Raw genomic sequence first — 26,464 nt, forward strand, 5'->3', positions numbered from 1 at the left:
TAGAAGGTAAACCATCATTCTGTTCCATGTAAATCAGCATTTGTCTCTGTGGGTCAGGACACCTGTCTGTGATGTACCCGACTGGGCTGCTGTAGGATCTGTCAGTAACAACATGCCACCTAATTTGCTCTTCCATGGAGTTCCAGCTGAAACACTGGAGTTAGTCATTACTACCTTATTAGCCCACTCTTCCATGACATCTTATGCAAGTACATTTTAAACTCTCATTGCAGGCTTCATGGCATTTATTTCATTGAAAGGCAAAGGAGCAACATCTGTTTCAAAGTGAGGTGCAAGTGTGGGTAGAACTGCCTCCTCTATCTGTGCATGATGAAGTCAGTTGCTGTGCTCTGGCCCTTGGGTGGGGCTTGGGAGGGAGATGAATTCATGTGTTGCTGTGCTCTGGCCATTAGGAGGGAGATGAATTCTTTGGCCCATCTGTCGGCATGGGAAGGGCAGATCCAGCCTCTGTAGGACCAGATATGAGCAGGGTGCCTGTCTTCTTGACACTGTCAGTGCCACAGAGAGATGGGCCAAGAGACTCTGCAGTTGACTCTGCAGTTACTCACTAGTGAGATTTGCCCAGTTTCTCACTCACCTCCTGCCTGTGTCCTGCAAAGTGTGAGAATTTATTTCCTGACTGTTTCCTTGTTGGCTCCCAGCCTGAGGCGGTGAATCACAGCACCAGCTTCTTACAGCCAGACTTGCCCAGAGCCAGTCACTCATAGCCAGCAGCACATCCATGATCAGCATGGCTCCTTCGCTCTGCTTCCTATTATCCCTCAGACTTTAGGCTGTTGCTGGCGTGGTTGGGAAACCTGTGGAGGGCAATCCAAAGCAACTGGGTGCTCCAAATTAGGCAGGCTTTTCACTGCGTGCTAAGGCAAGGGTGCTCTTACAACCTACACACCTACTGATAAATGAAGTGGAGAACCTTCTCCACATCAAAAGCACATGGCCTCCCTTTCATTACTTCCCCAGCTCCTTGCTCCTAGATCTGTGTATCCACATCAACATACAGGCTCTTGATTGTGGGTATTTTTAATTTAAATTTGATTTTGAGAAAGAATGAGATGAGCTCCAAATACCAGAATGTGATAGCTCTGGAATATTACACAGCATTAATATCAGCAGTGAGTGGGAGTAAGACACTGAGGGCTGAGCTTCCTGAGAAAACCAAGGAGACTCAGTAAGTAGCAAGATCATGTGAAAGCGGAGAGCTTGGGAAGATTTGGGATGATTAAGGGAGTGGAACATCTTCCTTACAAAGAGAGACTGAGGGAGCTGGGTTTCTGTACCTTGGAGAAGAGGAGACTGAGGGGTGACCTTATTAATGCTTGTATATATGTAAAGGGTGGGTACCAAGAGGACAGAACCAGGCTCTTCTTAGTGATGCCCAATAACAGGACAAGGGGCAATGGGTGGAAGCTGAGGCATAGGAAGTTCCATAGAAGCAGGAGGGAAAATTTTTTCAGTGTGGTGGATGACAGAATGCTGGAATGGGCTGCCCAGAGAGACTGTGGAGTCTCCATCTCTGGAGATATTTGAGACCTATGTGGACACATTCCTGTGTGATCTGGTAGAGGTGATCCTGCTCTGGCAGGGAGGTTGGACTAGATGATGTTTCAAGGTCCCTTCCAACCCCTAGCGTTCTGTGATTTTTGGAAGAATCAGTATAAAGAAGAGAATCCAGGCCACTTCCGTGGCAGATTTTTCAGTGAGTGCCAGCAGCTCTGTGCTGCTGGATGTGGAATTGTTTTATGGATTTCTCTCATTTCCAGGCTCTTGGAAAACTATTGTTTATTGCCTGACCTAACAGGAAGTGCAACTGCTCAACACAGGGAGCACAGCCAAGAAAAAAATTAAAAGTGAAAAATTAAATTCAGAGGTTGTCTTTTCCTATTTTTAGCTTGTCTGCAAGTTATCCAGAGATGCATGCACCTTCTTTTGGAAGATTTAGGAAGTGGGGGGTGTTGCCAGTTCTTGTAGGATGAAGAAAAAAAAAAAAGAGGGAGAGAAAAAAAAAAACCCCGAGTGCTGCATCTCTTGTGACAGCAGATGAGCTGCAAAAGATACCTTAAATAGGCAGTGTTGTTAAGGGAGGCTGGCTTTAGACAGCTGCAGTGAAGATTTTTTCCAAGTAAAAGCTGAAGCACTTGCCTCTCTAATATTAAAGAGAAGCATACAGAGAAAGGGTGAGAGAGGGACAGAGACTCTGTAGCTGGGTCATAGGCTGTGCTACTGCTCGGTAATGAATGAATTAGGAGCAGCTGTATTGGTGCTTTGTGTTCCAAACCCTCCCATAAGAGGGAGGTTGCACTCTATCGTTTGTAAAGATCCTCACAGATTTGGTGGGGATTTGGCAGCAGGAGTCTTGTCTGAGCTCCTCAAAGAGAAATCTTGAAGCTTTCACTGAGCTCTCACCTCTGAGGTACAGCCTTTCCTGGGAGAGGAACAGTGCTTTAACTCCAGCCTGTGACTGCCTTGAGTTTTCCCTCTGTGCCTTACCTTGCAGACATGGAAAACTCAATTTTGTTTTCTACTGAACTACTGTGGCTCACTGTCTTCTGAGTTTCTCCTGATGGAGAGCTGAAACAGTACCTATGCCTGATGCATATAGGCTTCTGCTTTCTCCTATCTGCATTTACTGCTAAGGGCTTTTTATCTCCCCAGTGCATTTTCTTTCCTACTTACACCAGGAATCCAGCTGAGATGCCATTCCCTTGTGCATGCTCTGGGAACTTTTTATCTCCCCAGTGCATTTTCTTTTCCTACTTAAACCAGGAATCCAGCTGAGATGCCATTCCCTTGTGCATGCTCTGGGAACTTTAGGGTCCTAGAGGTAAAGTCAGGCCAGAAGGTCATAGCTGAGGGATTTGTATTGTATTCAGCCAGGTTATTGTCTGCTATGCTCAGGCACTAATTGCTGACGAGACTATGTGTATGTAACACATCTTGTTTCTAATCATGTAAACAAGTTTTTTCCTGGCTTAGGTGCTGGCAGCCAAAATGTGATTAAAATTCAATGGGTTTCCTCTTTTCTCTGGTAGTAAGCATTCCCACCAAGCACACAAAGACAGTTGCCCAGCCAGGGCTGTGACCTGAGCTGTAGCTTGGACAATACATTCCATGAAAGAAGATGCAAAGCTCTGGGAACTGCCCGTTTCCTTGGAAGGTCTGTAGAGCCTGTTGCTCAGAGGAACCTGCAGCATCACTTCAGCAAGGAAAAAGCAGTGCTGCCCCACAATGGACAAAAGTGATGAGATATCCCGAGATCTCCTAGCATCAGCTTCCCAACTGTTTGGGAGGACAGGCAGACAAAGAGGCAGGTATGTCTGTGCTTATCCTTCTTGCATGTGGGAAGGGGTTGTTTTTGGATGACAACACTTGCACTGCCTAGAAATGCCTTAAATCTGTGCATCAGGGCTTCTGTTAGGAGGAATCGGTCAGCTCCTTGGTGCAGATGTGACTCCTGTCCTCCAGTGATGTAGAGGAGTGTAGCTTCTGCAAGTGACAGCATGTGGAGAGGCTGGGTTGTGCTCCCATTAGTGTGCCTGCTAATACCTATCAGCTTTCAACAATGTGCAGGAGGAATCACATTTTCTATGCTATGCTGATGAAAACTACAGCTTTTTCTTTCCCTTCCTTCCTTGAGAACTGCCATGAACAAGCCTCAGGGTGTTACAATGGACCTGAACATGGGCAACACCCATGGGGTCTGTGTGCTTTCTGCATGCAATATGGTTTTGTCCTTCACCAGCCTTCTGTGGAGTTGGACAGTGAGGCATGGAGGCCCCCATGTGTCCTTACTGACCTCTTAGCTAGTCTCAGACAGTCAAGAGGTCCAAGCTCATAACCCAGGTGGATGCTAATTTATCCAGGAAGGCTCGCTTCTGTGGCAGATATTCTGCATTTCACGACATCAGAGACTCAGCTGTCAGCAGAGAGGGCAACATGCATATTCAGAGCCTCCTTTAATGTCAGCGCCTGCTGCTCAGCAGTAACTGTTTGAAATGCTGGGCACTATCAGTAACACACCTCAGCACACTCTGTGCAAGTGAAGGAGCTCCTTTGCAGGTCTCCTGAATCTCCATTTATTAAAAAGGCTGATTACTCTGATATCTGCTCTGGGAGACTTTTCACTATCAAGCTAGATGGTAAATTTACAGCCCACCTGGTGTGACACACTTGTACTCTACAGGGCTACTGAAATGTAAGCTTTTCTTTTAGAAGCTGGCTTATTGCACTTCTTGCGAGTTCCTTCCTCAGTGATTGCCAGTAAGACACTTCCCACAGTCATCACACTACAGGAAGCACATGGAGATGTTAGCCTGGTTACCAAGCATTAGCTCCCTCAGGTAGTGGCCCATGGACAGACAAAGGTGGTCAAATATGCTCAGAGGTGACACTTAGTGTCTTTTGTTTTGTGCTCTAAAGCTTCTAGTTTGAGCTGAGAAAACAGTAAGTACATAGCATGTAAGGGCCTGAGTACTCTGCTAACAGCAGTGAGACAGGAGTTTGTGCACGTGCAAGAAATAGTTGTTACAGTTGAAGAACCATATTTGTGTGTTTGGGTTTTTGTTTTTGTGGGTTTTTTTATTCCCAAATTTACTCAGTGTTCCTTGCTCATAATTTCACCTCTACCAAGTGCTCGAGGCCTGTAGAGTTTGGAAAAAGTGCTGCTGAGGAACCAGGAGCATGCAGTCTGTATGGAAATCTATATGCCAGTGTCATGGGTGAAGAACTTTCTCAGTCTTGCTGGAGGAGAGTTACTGTTATCATTGCAGTGCTGTTCTTTCAGGCTCTCCAGGCGAGCACATCAGAAACTGGAACCATCATAACATAGCCTTTACTCAGTGTGCCACTGTTGCTGGGGCTTTCAGCTAAGACCTGGGCAAAAGCTGAGCTCTTTATTTCTGCCTGAGGTTACATTCACACATGGGTATTTTATTTCTCAAGCTTAGGAGGTTGAAGGGCTTCCCTGTGTCATGCTGGTTTCTAGTTATTGTGCTTCTCAAGACAGCTTTTCCAAGGGAGAGGTCAGCCAGCAGCCAAGTCATGCCAACCAGGAATGACATAGATCTGTCTTGTAGAACATTGTTTAAGTGTTTGTATAGAGTGACACCCCGTAAAACCTTTCACAACAGAAAGGTCAGCTCACACTAATCAGTATTCCTGGTGCAGCACCTCACTGCAGATTCCCTGTGTGGGACAGTCTTGCTACAGCCCATTTTGTAGCTCTGTGGTAAAGAAGACCTCCAATCTTCAGCTGTTGCACCAGTAAAAAGACTGTTGCTAAAAGATGGCCTCAGCATGAGTTTCTGCTATGAATGCTGTGTGTCCGTCTGACACACTGATCTGTACAGAAGAGAGATGGTCACAAATTATCACCAGCTGTGGCTACCAGCAGCCAGTCCGCCTTCAGCTCTGGAGCAGGGAGCTGGAGGTTCTGAGTGAGGTGGCTTATCTTAGCAAATACCTACCTTCCTTTAGGGGCACAAACAAAGCTTCAGCCAAGTGTTTGGTGTCATTTCTATGCTGAGGTATGGATTAGAGTTTCCATTAACCATACCTAGCATTAACTCATGAAAACCCTCAAGTTTGTCAGCCTGTGGATTTGTTCCACACAGACAACAGTTTCCTCAATGCTACTTCCATTCCTCCCTCAAGGTTTAGGGTTAATTACTAAATTCTCATCTCCCCTAGATGGTAATCTGGAGTTACCACAGGTACCAGCAGTGTCATCCAGCTGAATGCACCAGAAGCACTGAAGGAATATTGGTGATCAGTCAGGAAAGCAGCCTGCACTTCCAGGGGTCAACAGATTTGAAGCACTAAAAATCCCTGAGCATCTCCTGGTCAGTAGGAAAGTTTGTGTGCCATATAAATTGAGTATAGAGTCAGAGGTGCTTAGGTTGGGCCCATTAGACATCTAGTTTCTACCTCTGAAGCTTCAGCACTGCTTTGCCACAATCCTGTGCAAATGTGTCCAGGCTCTACCTCACATGGGACATGAGCATACAAGCATGGCTGCAGTGACCCCTGTCAGCCCTGTTGGAGCCTCTAGCTAGACTACAACAGCCTCAAAATTAGTCTCCACCTAGTCAATAGGATAATTCAGGTCTTGTCTAATCTGGGATGGAAGTGCTTGGATCCATAGCTCCCACAGCATAAAGGAAGACAGTCAATCAGCAGGGTAAGGAGAGGAATTAAGAGGAAAGCACTCCACTTTTGAAGCTAGCTGTCCTGTACACAGGTTTCACAAAGCCTACATGGCATACTGATTAAGGCCCTTGCCAGCAGCCTACCAAGTGAAGCTGATGAGTGCAGAGTCCCTGACTTGCAGAATACATACACTTTTCCTTTTTGAGTAAGTCGGTGACTAAGACAAAGCTCTATACCTCACAGTCACTGATACCATAAAAAAATTCTGCAAGAGATTTAGAAAAGCAGGTTTTACCAAATGAGGAAACCTAGCAGGTTTAGGACCACCCAATATACCTCTGATGGTGGCTAAAACATAGCTGAACCTGAATGCTGCAGGTCTGGCCATAGTGCCATACCATGTAATTTTTCCCGCCTCTCCTCTTGCAAGCTATTTATAGCACTCTCACTTCACATAGGCTGCAGCTGCTACTGTGCCTGAGCTGCTCTCTGGAGGATGCTTTCTTCTAATAACCAGGACACAAAAGCTGTTGGGAGTGCATTGTTCAGCATCGCCCAGTGAAACGGGAAATTGAGGACAGAGCAACATGTACCCATGTTGCCATTTACACAGAAAGAAGGCTGAAGCTTCAGAACATGGTAAGAGAATTAAAAGAAGGCAGAATCTATTTCTGCTTTTGAACTGCTAACACACAGTTCCTCCAAGACTGTGGAAAATTCTGCTTTCCTGGAGCACATCCCAGCCCTCAGGAGCTCTTGCTAGCTGTCTTGCTACTGTCCCCACTAAATTAGTGAGAATGGACTTGGATTGACACTGAAGACTTCTGAAAACGTATTAATTTCTCACTTTTGTCTAGAACCTTTTAGGCATTTAATTGCTGCATGACTTCCCAGATAGAAGGTGGCTCCCAGGGCAAAGCCCTTCTTGCTGTGTGTTTGTATAGCCACAGTACAAGGCTGCCGTGTTGCTGCTAGCTCTCTGGGTATTAAAACAGTATGGGCTTCTTGTGCCCCTGGAGAATACCTCTGGTGTAGGTTGGCACAGATTCTTTCTCTCTCAAACAAGATTAAGATCTACAGGTGGCCTTGCTCTCTAAATGTAGTTAAGACTCCATTTTGAATACTGCAGCATTATCACACCCAGTGACAATCCTATTAGAAATGTCTGCAAAGGCTGGATGCTGACAGAGCTATCTCACCAGCATGGCTAGACTGCTTGGATGGTCAATCCATCGTGTGCCAGAGCCTTGTGTTACTATTGGCCTAATTTGTGCCTACAGCAAGAGAATGATGGAAAACCTGCAACACATGATATTCAGGGCTGAATGTTTGGTAGTGACAGTAGCCAAGAATCACAAATTAAGTCCATTTTAGCCCAGGAAAGGAAACAGTTGTGCAATAGCATCACTTCCTATTCAAGTCTCTAAAGACTGGGAATTGAGGTCTGCGATAAGGATCTCAGGGTGAGGCTAAGAGGCATTGAGCTACTTTGGCCATGAGAGCTATTTTGGGTCTTCTCAGTTGTGACCTATATGATCTGTGCATCCTTTGTTCCAGCAGTTCTAACATGGCTGGGAGCTATGGGTCTAGGCTAGTGTTAATCATGAACTTACGAATTCTCAGGGTACATTGAAAGCTACTGTGAGTCCACACTATTTCTGAACAAGAACACCCAACATAAGCAGGTTGTATATTTTTATCTCTCAGATTATCATCATCACAGTTGTAATGAATGCATTTAACTTTCCTGAGCATCTCTATTATCACCTTGTCTCAAACTGTAATGCAACAAGACACAGCAGTAGCATAATACCTCAGGCTAATATTCACAGAAGAGGCATCTTAGCTGGGAATAGATACCCACCATGCTCTGCAGCCTTTGTGAATACAGGTGGGTGAGACTCAGTTGGGAACTGCCACGCTAGCTAACCTGTACTCTGCCACTCTACTTCAGCCTTTGTTTTGATGAAAGCAGTGAGGAAAATAAGAGTGAAGGTTCTCAAAACTGAAAGGGGCTCACATCACCTCCCTGCTTTTACTGTCTCCTCTGCAGTAAAAAAACTCCAAAATTAAAGGCCATGAGCACAGTGAGCTGGTCTGACTCATTCTGTAGCCTCACATTCACCAGACATGAGCAGCAAAGCAGATGTAGGGACAAGGTCTCCTATTCAACAGCAGCTGATGTTGATTTGGGTCAGGCACAGAGTGAAGTTGTACCATAATTCGCCAACCAAGACACGATTTGTTTAACCCTTTCTGTTGCTGAAGCTTAGCTTTGCAGTTCATGGTTCCCTCAGGTAAAGACTCTAAACCAGAACAGCTAAAGCATGTGCCAGAATGCTCTGACAGTAGAAGATGGAAAGTGTACAACGGGTTGTTTACATCTGTGGATGGGCTGATGCATCATGAAGCTATTGTTTGCAAACAGGTGCACTGTGATTCACTGCTTCAAGTGGTGCTGCCACCCCCTGTGGCCTCTCGGGATGGCAAGGACAGTGGACAGGAGCACTTCACTAGAAACCTGGCTTCCTGCAGACTGGCCACCAGTCGGGGCAAGTACCAATAAAAGCAAGGAAGTGGGACTTATTCCTAAAGAATGTGTGGGAAGAGTGATTTTAGCTTGAGTGTTTAGGTCCTGTGTCAGTGAATGTAGCTGCTGGGTGCTTTGGTCATTGGAACTGCCCTGCAGATTGCAGGCTTCCCATTCCAGCAGCCAGGAGGGTGTTGTCCTAAACAGGATTAGAAGGAAAAGACCCTTATAAAGGGGGAGAGAGGGGGAGGAGGAGGAAAGTGCAGTCTTAAGATTGTTGGTTTACTCCAGGTAAAGAGAGATTTTTTGCAAGGTAGTTGAAAGGGAAGCAAGGAAGCAACTTGTTATGTTTTATGGCCTCTGTTGCCCCCTCCAGTCCTACACTAGTAGTTTGTGCCATTTGGAAAACAATAATCCTGGGAAAACCTGCACTAATAATAAAGTCTGAAGCTTATTATTCATTATAGATCTAACATGTACTGGAAGTGAAAATTAAGGTCAGAATTTCCTTTTCTGACACCACCAACTTTCTCTGGGAAAAGAAAAGCCTGCTTATAGAGGAGACAGCCTTATAGGAGCTGAAGAGAACTCACAGAGCAACTTCTGAATCCTCTCAAAACTTTCTGCCAGAAGCATAAAATGCAGCTGCAAGCTGGCTTTCTGTGGCCTAGGAGCACCTGAATGCACATCTGTAGAAAAAAATTGCACTTACAAAAATGGTAAGCAAATCCATTTTTTCTCTAGGGTGGCAAGCCAGACAGCACACATGCTGATCAGATGTTTGTTCCTCAGCTGTACCAGCCAGAGGGTGCCCCAGCTTCACCACTCTCACAGCAGAGGGGAGCACAGCTATAGAAATAAATACAGAAGCATCGACTCCACAGCTTTTTAAAGCCATATCACTGTGGTAAATAACCAACAAATATTACCATTACCTTATTAAGTTTTATGTCTACTGATTGCTTTTTCCAAGCCAGAGAGGCAGGGTACCTTCAGTTATTTCATACTGAAGAGAGTCACTTTTGGGGGAAGCAATTTTAGAGGCAGAGAGGGAGCCAAGCATTAGTCATGCTACTCCAGTGGGGACAGGGGGAGAAGGCTGTAGAGATTTGTACCTGGATGAACTAGACAGGGTAATCACTCCAAGAGATGCCTGCTCATGCAAGGACACAAAGAATTCAGCACAATGACATGTGTCACTGACCCTTTAATGTCCAAAATAGGTTTTTACACTGAGTATAAAATAAGTTTTCTTCAAGTTTTCTAAGTGCATGCATATTTAGAAAGGCAAAAGCACTCTCCCTCCTACCTTTGGGAGCTTTGCTGTGTGCTCCTGCCGTTCCTGCATCCGAAGGATCACATCTGGCAGCCACTGTACTCTGAAAGTGTCTGGGCTAAAAAGACAGTACAGTGTGTAGTGCTTGTCTGTCCCATGACTGGGTATGTAAGAACATTGAGACAGAAGTTGTTACCTCTTTTCAAGGGGTTTAGAAATTAAAAGGTATAGTTTTCTCTCTTTGAAATAATAATTAGGGAGACTACAAAAGTGCGTTAAACTGGGAACTAGAAAGACCAGGTGACCAAGGTGGTAGCAAACCAGCATATCAGGACAATGTGTTCCTGAAAGGGGGAGGAGCAAATTCTGAACAACACCCATTCCACATATACTCTTCCCCAAAAAGTTTGAGGCTGCATTTCGTTCTGGTTCTCTTTAGGTCCCACTTCCTCATCCCTCTTGCTGGCTTTGCAAGTCTCGGAGTCTCCCATAAAGTTTCACATAATCAGTCATGACAACCATGCAGGCTAGAAACTGAATATTTGCTATCTTCCCTATTCTCCCTGAGTAGGATTTTTACCATCGAGCTATTTGTGATCCCACATATGCATGTGGAATTGCAACACGTTCTAGCATAGCCTGCTGGCGGGACCAGGGACAGGAGTTTGGAGATCATGAGGTTAAATGGACAAAATGCTGGAGAAGTGTACTTGCTGAAAGCATATTTTAGCACACAAGGGTTTTAACTTGATGCTAGAGGAGAAAGGATGGTGGCCAAATTGATGGTTATGAAAAATGTCATTTTAACTGGCAACGGGAACAAAGAAAGAATAAGCAAAGTCATTCTGGAACCCTGACTTATACCAGCATTCCAGGGTAGATCAGCCTACTCAAGACAAACCACATTTTTCAAGGAAAATTACAGCATTTTTAAAAATAGCCTTTGAGGTTTAAAATGCATATAATTAATGACAAAAGTTTTCACAGATACAGTCAGATTATTTCTGCTTAGACTGGTTCTCCTGTTCTTGTGATTTCCTATCAATCACGACAGCAAAAAAAAAAGGAAATTAAATTTGTGGAGTTATCTGCACCAAAAATAGACATTAATTTTAGACAATTACTTGAATATGTTTTCTTACTCTAAGTGCTGAAGAGTGAGACCTTTTATAACATGCAGCAGAGATGGTTGTTACCCTCTAGCACGTGGTTAGTACACCAAACATTACCGATTTTGAGCAGCACAAGCACACTGAAGAGTAAGGGAAGGCTCCTCTGAACCCTGCTATTCCAGTCTTATTCCAGTCTTGATGGCTGAAGATTTCAAGCTTGTGCAACTTCTCATTACAGTGATACAGTAGGAGTGCTTGACAATGCAATTTAATAACCATTTAAAACTGGTTCAAGTACGGGTGATTGTGTGGAAGGGAAGTCCTGTCTTCACTTGCACATGTTAGCATTACTACTACTGCAGCAATCAGATGAAAGAACTACCTGCAGTCTTTATCTGGCTTCTACTCAAAGCTTAGTAAAACCCTGCAGGGGCAAGGGAGCAAATGGTTGGCTTAGTTTTCAGATGGATCCCCTCCTCATTTATCTCACCATTCATAGCTATTATTTCTGAGACAAACTGGGGGAACAACAGCACCCATAAATCTGTATATCCACATAGAGATTTGCTCAGCCTCAGAGTTCAGAAGCAACCTTCATACAGATGGCACCGACCTTCTGGCACCAAGGGCAATGCTTCCCCTAGACTGGCTGTTCACACTGGCATTGCTCACTTCACTCCTGTGACTGAGATACCAGAGCAGTCTGACAGTTAATGGCAAAATGCAAATGTTTCTGTGTATCCACTAAAAGAGATAGAAAATACTCTTGGCCTTCTTGGTTAAAAACAAACCAGCAAACTAAACCACAATGAAGCAGCTGTAAAACCTAGTAACTTTTTTTTTTTTTAAGTTGAAAACTGTGTTTAAACAAGGGTTCCTGTTTAATTCATATGCTGCAAGGATTTCCACTTCTCCTGAATGTACACACTTACAGTGAAAAATCATTTTAAAATACGAGTAGCTGAGGCTATTCCCAAGAAGTACAAGAGGTAGAAGTTTGTGGATTTACAGTGAGAACTGATTCCAGCCTAAGAAAAATGAAGCAGATATTCAGGCTCACCTGATACGCACAACAGTGGTGACAACTTCTCCACTAATAAAAGATATGACACAACGAGACTGCTAACCTTTCCACTTTGGGAGTTTATCTGAAGAGGCCAGGACTTTAAATTAAATGAGAAGAATCAAAGACAAATTCAGTGATTACAGAATTTTCCTCTTCTCAACTTCTTCTGAAGCTCTCTTGAGAAAGGCCACCAGTCTCAGATCTAGGTGCAAAGTGCCTTGTTAGAAAAGCTTTGATATTATAATAGAGGGTGAATAAATATTGAAGCATGACTGTGAAAGGTATTGCAAATTTAACTAACTGAAAGGTATTAGCAGGAAGGCTCAGGAGGAATTGCATTAAACAAATACAAGTTTTGCAGTCCCTGTTGGCATACCAGGTACCATGCAGTGGATTCTGCAAGGCAGGGGGAGGAGCATGTATTGTGAGCAGGGACTAGAAAAGACAGGACAGTTGGCAAATAGGAAAGAGAAAACAAAAACCAAGGACAATAGGAAGAAAACATATAAAACAGGTGCTTTAAAAGGGGAATGAAAATGCTGATGGTTTCACAGTGAGCAAGATGACACAATTTCTACTGGCTTTTAAGTAGCCTCAGCCTAAAGGGCACATGAAATGACAGGGAGAGAAAAAGAGAGACAAAAATGTAGAGCTACCCCAGGTTTAATCCTTCTGCCATTTGAAGATTCTTACTGGAGTGTGCTGAGTCTGTGTCGCAGTGAGAATCCTCCATACATATGAGGTGAGTAAGCTCTCTGGTGAGTGACAAACATTTGCTGTTATTTTTCTGAATCATCTGGTATCTTGTGCTAAGCACTTTAAAACTGCTTCATGTGATAAATCAGGCAAGAAGCACCCAGTCTGGTGGGAAACCTGGAATTCTTCCCAGGCTCCAACACTGTAAATGAGCAGACACTAGACTACCCCAGTTCATGCACCCTGAATATTCGTTGCAACAAATAACTCTTCTCCACACACCTGAGAGAAACTTGGTATGCGTGTGTCTACTGAACACTTAGCCCTATTACTTCTGATCAGGCAGTAATAGGTTACCAGCTAACTTATCCTTCCAGGGACACAAAGTGCAGGAGATGTTGAGAAAGAATTATGAAGACAAGTAAAGAAAACCGAAGAACAGCATGTAAATATTTAACATGTTCTTCTCAAGCACTACTGAGGTATATGTAGAAGCCCATGCATTATGTAGAGGCAGGGAAATCAGGCTTCAGCAAGAGCTGGAGTGGAAAAAATAAAAAGAAGAACTGAAGATCTGAAGAAACCTGAAATCTAAGAAAACAAAACCATTGGCAAAGAGCGGATCAGCTTCTTTTCTTTAGTCTGGCCTCAGGGCATTTAATTTTGGCATCATTCATCTTTAAAGCCAGCCAGCCACAAGCCCTGTATCATAACAACGTGTTCACAAGCCATCTATTTCCCCCCCAGGGTTCTTCAGTAGGACACAGGAATGGTTCCATTTAAAAATGGTTTTATTATTAACATAATCTTCCCATTTAGCCAAGTGTGGGTCATGTATAAGGAATGTCGGTAAATATTCCATTTGAGGTTTCTTTTTACATATTTCCATTGATAAATAAACTCTGAATTCACATAGAAAAGTTAAACTTAAATAACTAATATATTTTCTGTAACAGGCATACATTGGTAAAATATAAATATTCTTGTACTCAGCCTTTGCTCTAAATAGAGATAACAGCCACACATCACAGTTATTAACAACTGGAAACAAGAACTCAACTGATTTTCTGGCCTGGACTAAAATAGAGACGGAAACAGAAAATTCACATTTTGACTTTGAGCCAGAAGAGGTTGAGAGGCAGGATGACAAAAAATTTATTAACAGCCTCGTTAAAAATAGTCTGCTCTGCCACTGAATTTTAACTTATCCTACATTTGGTAGCTGATTCCATTATAATTTTATGTAACACTCAAGTATCACTAACAAAATATGGCACATCATCAATGAACAAGATAACGATGTTTTAAAACTACCAGGGCAAAAATGCAGGGGATATGAGTGATTTGGTTCTGGCTAGCCACTTTGTCCTCTCAGTCTAACATTAATATATTGCATAATGTCACTGTTTTGGCCACTTTCCTGCAAAAGACTGGAGTTTATTACCTGCAGCTATAAAGTTTTTCAAACCAACCAGTCACCAGGCAGCCTGACACACCAGGTTTCTTCACCCAGAAGTCAGACCAAAATTGGATCCAGATGCTGTCTCAAAGGACTCTGGGAATGATGGTAAATGGGACCACAGGACTGCTAGCTTCAAGCTCCAGCGCCGTCAAGAAGCATTCAGTTGCAGCATCATCATTGCCTTGAGCCTGCAGCACCTCTCCCAGGCCATTCCAGACCTCATGGGCTGTGGAGTTCACCTGGACAGCATCTCTGAGAATCTTCTCTGCCAAGCTATAGCGCCCAAGCTGGTGAAGTATCAGAGCCTTCAAGAAAACAATGGAAAAACTGAGGTTAGCCAGCAGGACTTTCCTGAAGCTCAAATGATATGTCACAACAGCAAAATAAATGTACATAGCTGCTGGGTTCCAAGCGCTACAGATTACATAATACTTCTTTTGTGTGTGTTTTTGTTTGTTTGTTTCGTTGTTTCCTGTGTGAGGTGTGTGTGGTTAGTATTTTATACTAACTAAAAGTGAGGTATTTGAAGATTGGTAATACTTTTTCTTCCAAATACGCCAGACTATTTTCTCTGCTTGCTAAGGATACAAAGCTCTCCTTTTCAAGACCAAAGGAAACAATCAAATTTTGCAGGTAGAAGCATGTTATATTACATCTGCCCTCTTTTGCATGGAAAATAATGTTATCTGAGATTTCCAGGCGATAGAACTAGAGCAAATACTAGCTGTTTGCCTGCCATTATACTTCTCTAAGAATATAAGCTATTTAGCATTACTGAAAACTTGCAGATTTTGAGTGCATAGCTCTTCAGAGGGAGTTTCTTTCATTCAGTCTTCCACTGGTGTCTCAGGCTGGGATGGTATGAAGACCCCTGCCTTAGGCAGCAATACTGGAGCAATGATCTTTGCTTCCAAAGAACCAATGGTGAGAAAATTAGACTCATTTCATGCTGAGCATCAAAAGGATGGTGACATTTGTTCATTACAGATATAGGCTGAGCTCAAACAAATGATCTAGAAGCTAAAATACCCTGTGATCCATTAACTCTCTCAGAATGATGGTTGGATGCCATACACTGTGAATGTCCAGTTTGTAGATCTCCCTCCTGGGTGAATTCATTAAAATTCAGAGGCACAGAACATTCCAAATTGTTTACAGTCCTTGCCCAACTTTGCTCTATTAAGCATTACACTAGAGACCACAGGGAGAAGCAGCAGGCATGTTTATCATGCAGCAACTTCCTTCGGTGACCTTGCACCACAATCCATCCAAGAAAACTCACCTCCATTTTACCAGCTGTCAGCATAAGCTTGCTCTCTGTACTGAACTCTTCAGAAAAGAACACAAACAAACCCCAAACCATTTAGGCAGAAAACCCTACCTCTCCCTACCTTCCCAATACTCCTTTTCTAAGATTTCCCAGGAATTAATACAAATTATCCTAGTCCTTCACTGTTTATTTTTCTTAGCTTCCTACCTGGAAATAAAATCTCAAAGCTACCATTTCCAGCCTTAACCTATTTAGCAGCAGATGTACAAACAACATTTATTTACTGAGTAACATTAGGCCTCTTGCTTTATGGCAGGAGATGGGCCTGAACAACAGAACACCTCTGCATAAACACAGAGCAGTACCTAAGAGACGTATGGCTCATCTTCAGACTTGGCATGGCAGTCTAAAGCCTAGATAGAAAGCATTCTCCCCATATCCTCTTTATAAAGAGGCACATAAACTTAAAAAAAAAAACAAAAAAAACATGTTGGAACCTGGAAATGGCAAAACTGCTACACAGTAATTTCAGTAAAGAATAAGTAATATGAGTAGGAAAACACCCATTCTATAAAATAAGCTCCTAAGGAATCTAAAGCAATCTATTTGGGTTTTGTGCATTTTAAAATGATGCAGTGCTCAACACAGTTGTTTAAGAAACTTTTGGGATACTGATAGGAGAAAGAAAGATCTTCCCTGGTATTGTGTGCCTTTCACAAGCTCTGCCACAAGAGACTGATAAATTAGAGGAGACAGTCTCAAGCTGTGCCAGGGGAGGTTTAGGCTGGAGGCTAGGAAGAAATTCTACACAAAGCGAGTGATTGCCCATTGGAATGGGCTGCCCAGGGAGGTGGTAGAGTCACCATCATTGGAGGTGTTTAGGAGGAGACTTGATGGGTGCTTGGTTGCATGGGTTAGTTGATTAGGTGGTGTTGGATGATAGGTTGGACACGATGGTCTTGAAGGTCTCTTCCAACCTGGTCTGGTCTGGTCTATTCTATTCTATTCTATTCCTATTCCTATTCCTATTCCTATTCCTATTCCTATTCCAAATTCACATTTATTTCTAACAAAAAGTTCCCAAAGCTTCCAATGTTTGTGCACTTTTTCACCCTGCAGCTCAGTATGAATTTTTATTTAATTATCTTCCCTCACATTTGGTTTGCAGTGAATTCTGAGGTTCTTTCGGGCATTGTCGTTTTGTTTTGGTTTGGGGTTTTTTTTTGGCAAACCACTGATCGCCTCTAAGACTGCAGCTTCTGTCTGTTCAGGAAGTCTTTATGCTGCAAACACTCTAAAAAAATCTTGTTTCTTTTAGCCAATTCTACATTGTAGAGGTTGATTTTGTAACTCAAAAAACTCCAAGAGAAAATTCTAATCAGAAATGGCACAGGCAGAAAGTGAAGGGAATCTCTGAAGAAACAAAGAGACTTTTTTGTGCCATCATTACAAGAAGTGAAAGCAGTGCCTCATGTCTCTGATTCATTGATATTTATACAAGTCACTTCAAATAGTTAACATTACTCATAGATTTGTGGAGTTTAGATGCTCTCTGCTTAAGAAAAGGTCAGTGGCCCTTTACAGTGCCCAGGCCATCACTGGGGCTCAAGGGACTTTTCAACTTCAAGAGCTGACAGAAGCTGGCTCTCTAAAAAACCAAAACAAACACAGGAGTATTATTGTGTACTGCCTGCAACAGGGAGGTGCTGTAGTCACTGCAAACAAGGCTCTACACAAGGGTCACATCATAACAAAACAAAACCCCCTGGGAATTAATAAACAGGGGGCAAAAGTGCTTTCAACTTTCTTCTTTGCTGCAAGTTATTTTCAACATCTTGCTGATTCCTCATCAAGTCTGGAGTCATGAAGTCTCAGTGTAGTGTGGTGGGTGGAAGGGTAAGGCCAAGAAGCCTCCTCCCTTCCCCCTTGTAAGGTAAAAATTGAAGGGAAAGGAAAAAAAAAACTCGCAAGCTGAATTAGCAAAGCAGTGGAGCTATATTTACAAAGCGATGTAGGGAATGCAGGGGAATATTTACAAATTTACAATATCTACAATATATACAAAGATATACAACAGAGTAACACAGAAATGAGAGTAATCCCTCTCGGCAGAGAGGGGTCCCCCACCTCCGCTCTCCCCTCTCTCCCCCCCTTTCCCCAGAATGGGATAGAAAGAGAAAGAGAGGAAAAAAAAGTTAGAAGCAGTTTGTGTTAATTGGAAGGGAGTTAGTATACAGGCCTGTTATCTGGTTTTCAAGGCCGAGGCCTTGGCAGAAAGCCCAGCACAGAAAGCTGCTGCACGGAGAAGAGGCGGAAGCAAGACTGAAGATAAGGTGCTGGAGAAACTCAGTATAGTCCCAGCTCAGAAAAGTGCTTCCTCCCACTCATCCAATGAAATTAGTTTAGACTATTCCTTCCGTTTACCAACTTCCGTCCACCATATTCCCTTTCTTAAGGGGGCAACGTCAACCGGCCACAGTCCACCCCTTCTAAACAATTTCATTGGCTGTTCATACTGTCCATCCAATCCAAAACGATATTTACAGTTTGTGAGTAAAGTTCATAGTCCATTCCGGCTATGCTCAGATGTAGATGATTCAAAAGTCCAAGAAAATCAGAAAATGAGAAAAATGGAAAACAGTTCATTTCTTCGCCGACGAAGCAAAGAAAAGGGAAACAGGGATTCTCAGGGTCTCTTAGTTGACTCAGGGCTCTCAGGGATCTTAGGGTTCGTGCATCGTAGACTCCTCGTTGATTCTTCCTTTGGGCGCGATGTAGCTGTACAACAGTTCAAAATTAACCTCTTTCAGCTAAAGTTAAATTTCTTTGTGGAATACACTGAATTTCACCATTCTCTTGCATTACCCAATAAGTGTGACCCGGACCTTCAGCTGAAACCACCCCTCGGATAGGTTTAGCCTCTCCTGAGGGTGAAAATACCCAAACAGTTTTACCTAACAGATTCTTTTCTCTAACAACAGGAACTCTATCACCTTCTACTTTCCGTAGCAAATCTGAATGTGCAGGTCCAGCTCGGTTCACTGAACCTCTACTATTTACCAGCCAGGTTGCTTGTGCTAAATGCTTTTCCCAGTTTTTCAAAGATCCACCTCCCATGGCTTTGAGAGTGGTCTTCAACAAACCGTTGTAGCGTTCAATCTTCCCTGAAGCTGGTGCATAGTAGGGAATGTGGAATATCCACTCAATACCGTGCTCTTTTGCCCAGCTCTTTACAAGGTTGTTCTTGAAATGAGTTCCGTTGTCTGACTCAATCCTCTCTGGAGTTCCGTGTCTCCACAGGATCTGTCTCTCCAGACCGAGAATGGTGTTGCGTGCAGTTGCATGTGGAACTGGATAAGTTTCCAACCATCCAGTGTTTGCCTCTACCATAGTAAGCACGTACTGCTTACCAGAACGAGAACGTGGTAGAGTGATGTAGTCAATCTGCCAAGCTTCACCATACTTGTACTTGGACCATCTGTCACCATACCACAAGGGCTTAAGTCGTTTTGCCTGCTTAATAGCAGCACAAATGTCACAGTCATGGATGACTTGTGTGATAGCATCCATGGAAATGTCTATGGATCTGTCACGAGCCCATTGGTATGTTGCATCTCTGCCTTGATGTCCTGACGAATCGTGAGCCCACCGAGCTAAGAATATCTCACCTCGGTGTTTCCAGTCGAGATCAAGATTAGAGTCCATGTCTACTTGAGAAACTCTTGCAGCTAGATCTGCCTGATGGTTGTGTTGCTGTTCCTCAGTAGCTTTGCTCTTAGGAATGTGAGCATCGATGTGTCTCACTTTCACTGGAATTCTCTCGATTCGATCAGCAATGTCCTGCCATAGGTTGGCTGCCCAAATGGGTTTTCCTTTTCTCTGCCAACCACTCTTTTTCCAGTTCTTTAGCCAACCCCATAGAGCATTGGCTACCATCCATGAGTCGGTGTAGAGATAAAGCTTTGGCCATCTCTCACGTTCAGCCACGTCGAGAGCTAGCTGGACAGCTTTTACCTCTGCGAACTGACTGGATTCTCCTTCTCCATCTTTTGCCTCTGCAACTCGGCGTGTTGGACTCCACACTGCAGACTTCCACCTTCGCTTGTTTCCAACAAGACGACAGGAACCGTCTGTGAACAAAGCATATTTCTTTTCATCATCAGAAAGGTCATTGTAAGGAGGAGCTTCCTCAGCACGAGTTACTTTCTCCTCTGGAGGTTTAGCACAGTTGATACCTTCAGGCCAACTTGAGATCACCTCCACTAGACCAGGTCTTTCAAGATTGCCCATTCGAGCTCTCTGTGTTATCAGAGCCATCCACTTAGACCAGGTTGAGTCTGTGGCATGATGTGGTGTGGATCCTTTGCCTTTGAACATCCAATTCAAAACTGGTAATCTGGGAGCTAAGAGAAGTTGTGATTCAGTTCCAATCACTTCAGAAGATGCTTTTACTCCTTCATAGGCAGCTAAGATCTCTTTTTCTGTTGGAGTATAGTTAGCCTCTGAACCTCTGTAACCTCGACTCCAGAAACCACAACACCTTCATGTTTGCTAATTCAGCTAGAAAACACTAAATCAATCAAGTAATAAATTAAACTAATTATCTGCCGCACGTTGGGTACGCCAATAAAAAAAATGTGGTGGGTGGAAGGGTAAGGCCAAGAAGCCTCCTCCCTTCCCCCTTGTAAGGTAAAAATTGAAGGGAAAGGAAAAAAAAAACTCGCAAGCTGAATTAGCAAAGCAGTGGAGCTATATTTACAAAGCGATGTAGGGAATGCAGGGGAATATTTACAAATTTACAATATCTACAATATATACAAAGATATACAACAGAGTAACACAGAAATGAGAGTAATCCCTCTCGGCAGAGAGGGGTCCCCCACCTCCGCTCTCCCCTCTCTCCCCCCCTTTCCCCAGAATGGGATAGAAAGAGAAAGAGAGGAAAAAAAAGTTAGAAGCAGTTTGTGTTAATTGGAAGGGAGTTAGTATACAGGCCTGTTATCTGGTTTTCAAGGCCGAGGCCTTGGCAGAAAGCCCAGCACAGAAAGCTGCTGCACGGAGAAGAGGCGGAAGCAAGACTGAAGATAAGGTGCTGGAGAAACTCAGTATAGTCCCAGCTCAGAAAAGTGCTTCCTCCCACTCATCCAATGAAATTAGTTTAGACTATTCCTTCCGTTTACCAACTTCCGTCCACCATATTCCCTTTCTTAAGGGGGCAACGTCAACCGGCCACATGTAGTTAGTCAATGGTTTTACAAGTGTTTATTCCCTTGACTGTCAACCTCACACTTCATTTCATCAAACCACCTATGCAATGTTTGTTTTCACAAGGCTCAGCCAAAGAGGGCACAACTCCTAAAGGAAGGCCATGACAGTGTTGCCAAAACAGAAGTAATTTGTTGTGTTTATCGGTATATTCTAGGTACCTACGCAAATACAACCCAGAAAAAAACCAGCTATTGAGTCCAATTAGACAGAAATGTCTTAATGGACCATCCAAAACATCTGGCTGAATAACCTTCATTCATACTTATCATGCATGCATTAAGAAATGGGGATTATATCTTTTTTTGGATACTATCTTGGGACTACTTAGTGTTTTAATTAATATCACAAGAATTCTGAGAGGGATGATACAATTAGAGAAGAAAAAGTTAAGAGAATATGATATAAGAAGCAATAGGCTGATTATGAGAACTGGAATAATAGAAATATGGCAAAAGTCAGTAAAACAAGTGAAAAATAACACAGCAGTAACACAGAAGTTCTGTGGCGTGTTGGAAGCCTGTCAACCTAGCAGCCTGGGAGAAGGACTTGCATACATCAGGCAACAAAAGATGTCAGTGTGAAAGAGGAAAACTGAAGTGACATCAGGATAGGCTTCCAGTAGAGAGAAGGGCAACAGAGACTTCAGCAGCTGCGCCATACACAGCTGTAGCAGGACCTCTGGCACCTTGTGTAGTCTCTCCTCTATTCAACAAAGGTCAAACAAGAACAAGCACAGAAAATAACTAATGAGGTAATCAATAAAAATCTTAACTTACAATAGAAGACTAACAGACTTAGTTTGTTTAACCTAGCAAATCAAAAGCTGAGAGAACACGAAGTTACTTACTATAAAAACTGTGGAGAGAGTGGAATAGAGAAAACTGTTTTAGTTAAGAGAATAATGTTGGCACAAGAGTACATGTGTATGAATTGGCTGCAAGGAAGTTTACCAAATAAAAGTGAAAACATTCCTGTCAACTAGAACACAGAGATTTTGGAACAGCCTTTGCAGGGTGCAGAATAGTGTTAAGACCAGGTCCTACAGGAAGAGCTTACATGCTCTGACGTTCTGAGGAGGAGACTTGTCTAGAGAACCCAGGGAGCTTCTACTACTCTTGTTCCAGTATGAGGTTCTCCCTCAACTGCATTGAGAGGAAAGGGTGAGAAAACTTTTATGCCTATGTAATATTACTGCTAGATGCTTCTGTTGCATGAATTACTTTCTCTTGATTCCTTGGGTTACACAAAAGGAAAAGAACAGAGAACTGTTCAGCAGTATAAAGATTAAAACCACAAAGTTATCTGTCTTATTTCTGAAATAAGAAAACCAGTGTGACAAAATTAACTGATCCTGAAATCTTTTGAATCCATGAGGCCTTTTTTAAAAACCACCCAAACAACAAACCCCACACCATATTCACAGTCTTTTGCTCATAGTTTCATTCTATGGTTATGTTGTTATATAAATTAGTATCCTAGATAAACAAGTGACCTTTAAAATGTAGTCTATAGTAATGGCACAACAAAGCCAATAATTACAATGAATATCTTCTTCAATAAGCCAGAATTGTACTTTGATATGTATCTTGCACATGTCAAATTATATTTTGGCATAGTTTTTGTTTTTCCCTTGAAGTTCAACATATTAAGGTTATGGTCCATTAGCCAAATGTAAGCATTTTTAACAAGGCAAACATTCAAATGAATTCTAATTTCCAAGTGCAGCTTCACACAGTTGCCATGAAAAACCTTCGGTAAGCAGACACATCATTATGTATTAATAAAATATTACAATATTACCACTTAGAATCTGAGCAACATGATACAGTAAGCAATTCTACAAAGCCATAATTGCTTAAGTAAACATGTAGTGTAGCCTTCACTGTGAAGGTATCTTTTCTTCTGTAAGTGGGCTTTCCCTCTTTGAAAATAAACCTGTCATAACAATTAGCCAGTCAATGGAAAACACACATCCAGGAAAATGAATGTGGGACAGAAAACGAAAGCTGCTTCAATGACTGACTGCTGATTTTGAAAAGATGATTAAAACCAGCCATTCAGATGAGTCCAGTAAGGTAACTTTTCAAATTTGCTTTTAGTGCTAAACAAGATTTGCAATAGCTGCAAAAAGAAAAGAAAAAAAAGAACATAGGTAGGAGACCATAGAATCATAGAATCAATATGGTTGGAAAAGACCTCAGAGATCATCAAGTCCAACCTATCACCCCACACTTCATGACTAACTAAACCATGGCTTCAAGTGCCATGTCCAATCCCTTTTTGAACACCTCCAGGGATGGTGACTCCACCACCTCCCTGGGCAGCCCATTCTGATGGCAAATCACTCTTTCTGTGACAAAAGCAATGAAATTTATTTCTAAGTGGAAAGAATGAAATGGGAATTTTGACCATGAGTCCATTTGCACTTTTTTGTTCTTCAGAGAGGATGCTGAACTCTGCGCATCAAACTCCCTCGTAACTCTGCAAAAAGGAAACTGGTAATGGGATGAAATTGAGAATATGAGAAGAAGAAATGTGGCTGACCTAACGTGCAAAAAAACTATCAGAGATGCTCCCCATATTTAAGAATCACAGCCTCTGCTAAGCTGAAAAGACACAGCTATGGAGATGGATACAGAAGAGCAATGGCAATACTACTTGCCTGGTTTGCTGATCACCTGCTGAAGTCCAATAAGCTACCAGCTGTGAAAGTATGATCAGATATGGAGCTATGTGGAAAACAATGATTATTTTTTTAAGTTACAATTAAAGGCCTAAAGAGTTCAATACATCCAACTCCCCAGTAATTTTCCCCATTCACCATTTTATTTTAAAATAAATCCCAGTCTGCCTGGAAGACAATCAACTTTTAACTGTGGTGTGCAGGAAGATAGGATAAAAACATCCCAGCTAATCTGAAAACTTGAAAATCAAGGATTATGACCATAAGCAGTTACTAAACTTAATATGCATTGCAAATCCACATGCACTGCAATTTTAGCATCACAAAACTGCCCCTTGTTAGATGCTGCTTTTTCAGGCTATTTTGCATATGCTAAGGTGGCTGCTATTTTCAAACAAATCTATCAAACTTGAAGGTTTACCAGAAACTTGACAGCTTTATGCTATAATAATGAAACAGAAGCAGTCCTGAGGCAAAACCAAGAATTTATCATGATATATAAAAAAATATGAAAACTTCTGCAGCTGATATTTGCCATCCCCTGCGATTAAAATACACTTTAAAAATATATTCCATAATCAATAATTACACTTATGCAGAGTGAAATAGCACGTTATTTATATCCTATGCTCTCCTATTTTCCTTTTAGCTGATGAATTTGTGCTAAAACATGGAAGTACAAAGAACAAAGTCATGCAAGTATGACTTCATGCAAGATATCATTTAGCTCCTTTTGAAGTCATACACCGAGGAGTTGCATCTGTAGCATCTGCAAGTGTGAAAAAATCATGACCTGGTGCATCAGTTGGAAACAAGCCATTCTAGATGAATAAACATAGTTCTATGCCTGCAATGACAGACACAGGTGCATTTTAATGCAAATATTTTGAAGGATGCTCATATTGTAAGGTTTAAAACCAACTAGACTGTCTTGGAAATAAAGACAATTTCCCACAAAATAGATAAATACATGCTTTTTTTTAATTGCAAAAACCCTGCAATGTATATGTAATTTGGTTCCAAAATGCAAAATACAAAGTTACTTATCTCATTTTCTCTAACATTGCAATTCCTTTGATTAATAAAAAGTGCATTTCTTCAAAAATGCTCAAAATAAAACTTCCTAGCAGCTCAGTATGTTGTTTTTTTAATTTGCTAACACTGCAACCGATCACTCACTAAACCAAATCAAGCAACTGATGAACAAATATGAACCTACGCATGCAGCCAACAATTTTGTTCACTGCCTATCCCAAAACATTGGGTGTTCTACATGCCACTTCCTGCCTGTCCCCCTCGCTTGCCTTCCTCCATCTCAACACACCCAGAAACTGAGTTGTGTGCTCTGTGTGACTGCTGAAGCAAACTCCCAAGGCCAGTTTATTATTTCTTTGCCCTTCCCCCAATGCTAACATACCCTCTAAGGTATCCAATTGCTTCCCCTGCTGCAAAACACTAGTTGCTAGGAGAAAATCTACTGCTTGGCAACAGATTTTTAAAACATCAACTTTGGCTTTGTTACACACTGATCTTTACATTGCCAGCGTGAGTGGTTGTTAGTGCATCTGTGTATTTATAACCCTCTTTAAACTGACCGACCCCGTCCAACAGCGATGTGCTTGCCTTTTAGTTCCTTACTGTTCACGGCTGATAATGCAGAAAGGTTCAGAATGGTTTTTTAGAATTGCTGATTGGAGCCTCCCACCAAGATGGAAGCTTCTGGGGTACCTCTTTTCCTTTTAAGCCAACTTGCAAAAGTGTGTTTTAATTTTGATTTTCACTTTTTATGAATGTCCTATAAACTTCTAAAAATACAGCATGACCACCACACTGTATTTTGAGAGTTAATTTGTCTATGGCAAGGACACTGGAAACAAATAAAACACCTTACTGATAGAGTGAAACAGCTAGTGACTTCGGTGATTATCCAACTTATTTCCATCTGAAAATTACATTGTCTGTTTTCATATGCTGTATCTACAGGCACAGTAAAACCAAAGTGATTCCCCCTGTGCTAGTCAGATGGCTACAGCTTCAGCAAGTACTGCATCACCACTGGCATAAGAGAGTACAACCTTAGTCCTCATATTATGGCCAGTGCTGAACTTGGAGTACTTGTCATCTGGTGCATCTTCCTAATATCTAATCTAAACCACCCCTCTTTGAGTTTGAAGCTCTTACCTCTTGTCCTATCACTACATGCCCTCATAAAGAATCCCTCCCCGTCTTTTCTGTAGGCCCCTGTTACGTACTTGAAGACCCCTGTAGGATCTCCTTGAAGCCTTATCTTCTCCAGGCAGAACAACCCCAACTCTCCCAGTCTGTCCTCACAGGGAAGGTGGTTCAACCACTGATCATTTTAGCACTTTCAGAAAAATTATACAAAACAAAGCATTTATTTTATATACAGATCTGCCTTTCACAAAACCTGATGAAGTTGAAATCCAAACAGCAGTATTTTGGAAAAAAGTAATTAAAAGGCACTAAAAAGAAGATTAATGTACCTCAACAAATCAGCTTTTGCTAATACAACCTGAAAGTATAACATAAATACAAATTAAATGCCACCCACCTTTTATAATTCAACTCCATACAAGCCTATCAAATTTTCTCACAACAGTCTTTTTGTGAATCATTGTTAATTTTTTACTTAAAACTTGCAAACAATAAGTTATTTACAGTTCAATAGAGGGGTCCTCCTAGGTCATTCCTTTTCCTCCCCTGTTGTTAGAGATAACCTTAGCACATGATTTGTTGTTACACAGTGTTCAGACTGTAAGTGCTAGGAAACCTCTTCAAATCACCTTACCATTTTTTTTCTCTAGCCGGTTTGTTGTCATTTGTTCCCATGCCAAAGTCACCTAGCCTTGCTTTAATTACGCATATTCCTCTCCTATTTACAAGGAACATATATAATTAAAGTTTCCTCCTACTCT

The 26,464-nt window shown here is 42.2% G+C and overlaps 1 protein-coding gene across 7 annotated transcripts in view; it reads right to left on the reverse strand.

Moving 5' to 3' along the window:
* Window positions 1-13,494: 13,494 nt before the first annotated feature.
* The window catches only part of TTC7B (tetratricopeptide repeat domain 7B), a 118,985-nt gene continuing 106,015 nt past the window's right edge, over window positions 13,495-26,464 (reverse strand). For 2 of the 7 annotated variants that reach the window (XM_068148770.1, XM_068148768.1), the window contains exon 22: window positions 13,497-14,612. In XM_068148770.1, coding sequence (XP_068004871.1) covers window positions 14,391-14,612 — 222 coding nt within the window. In that variant the 3' untranslated portion in view covers window positions 13,497-14,390. Of the gene's footprint in view, window positions 14,613-26,464 lie in introns of all 7 variants that reach the window. The other 5 variants (XM_068148769.1, XM_068148771.1, XM_068148772.1 and 2 more) reach the window with 5 other exon arrangements.

Source organism: Melanerpes formicivorus, unplaced genomic scaffold (genome assembly GCF_026170545.1).
Source record: "Melanerpes formicivorus ecotype bairdi unplaced genomic scaffold, bMelFor1.0.p_v2 SCAF_17, whole genome shotgun sequence".
NCBI classification, from domain to species: Eukaryota; Metazoa; Chordata; class Aves; order Piciformes; family Picidae; genus Melanerpes; species Melanerpes formicivorus.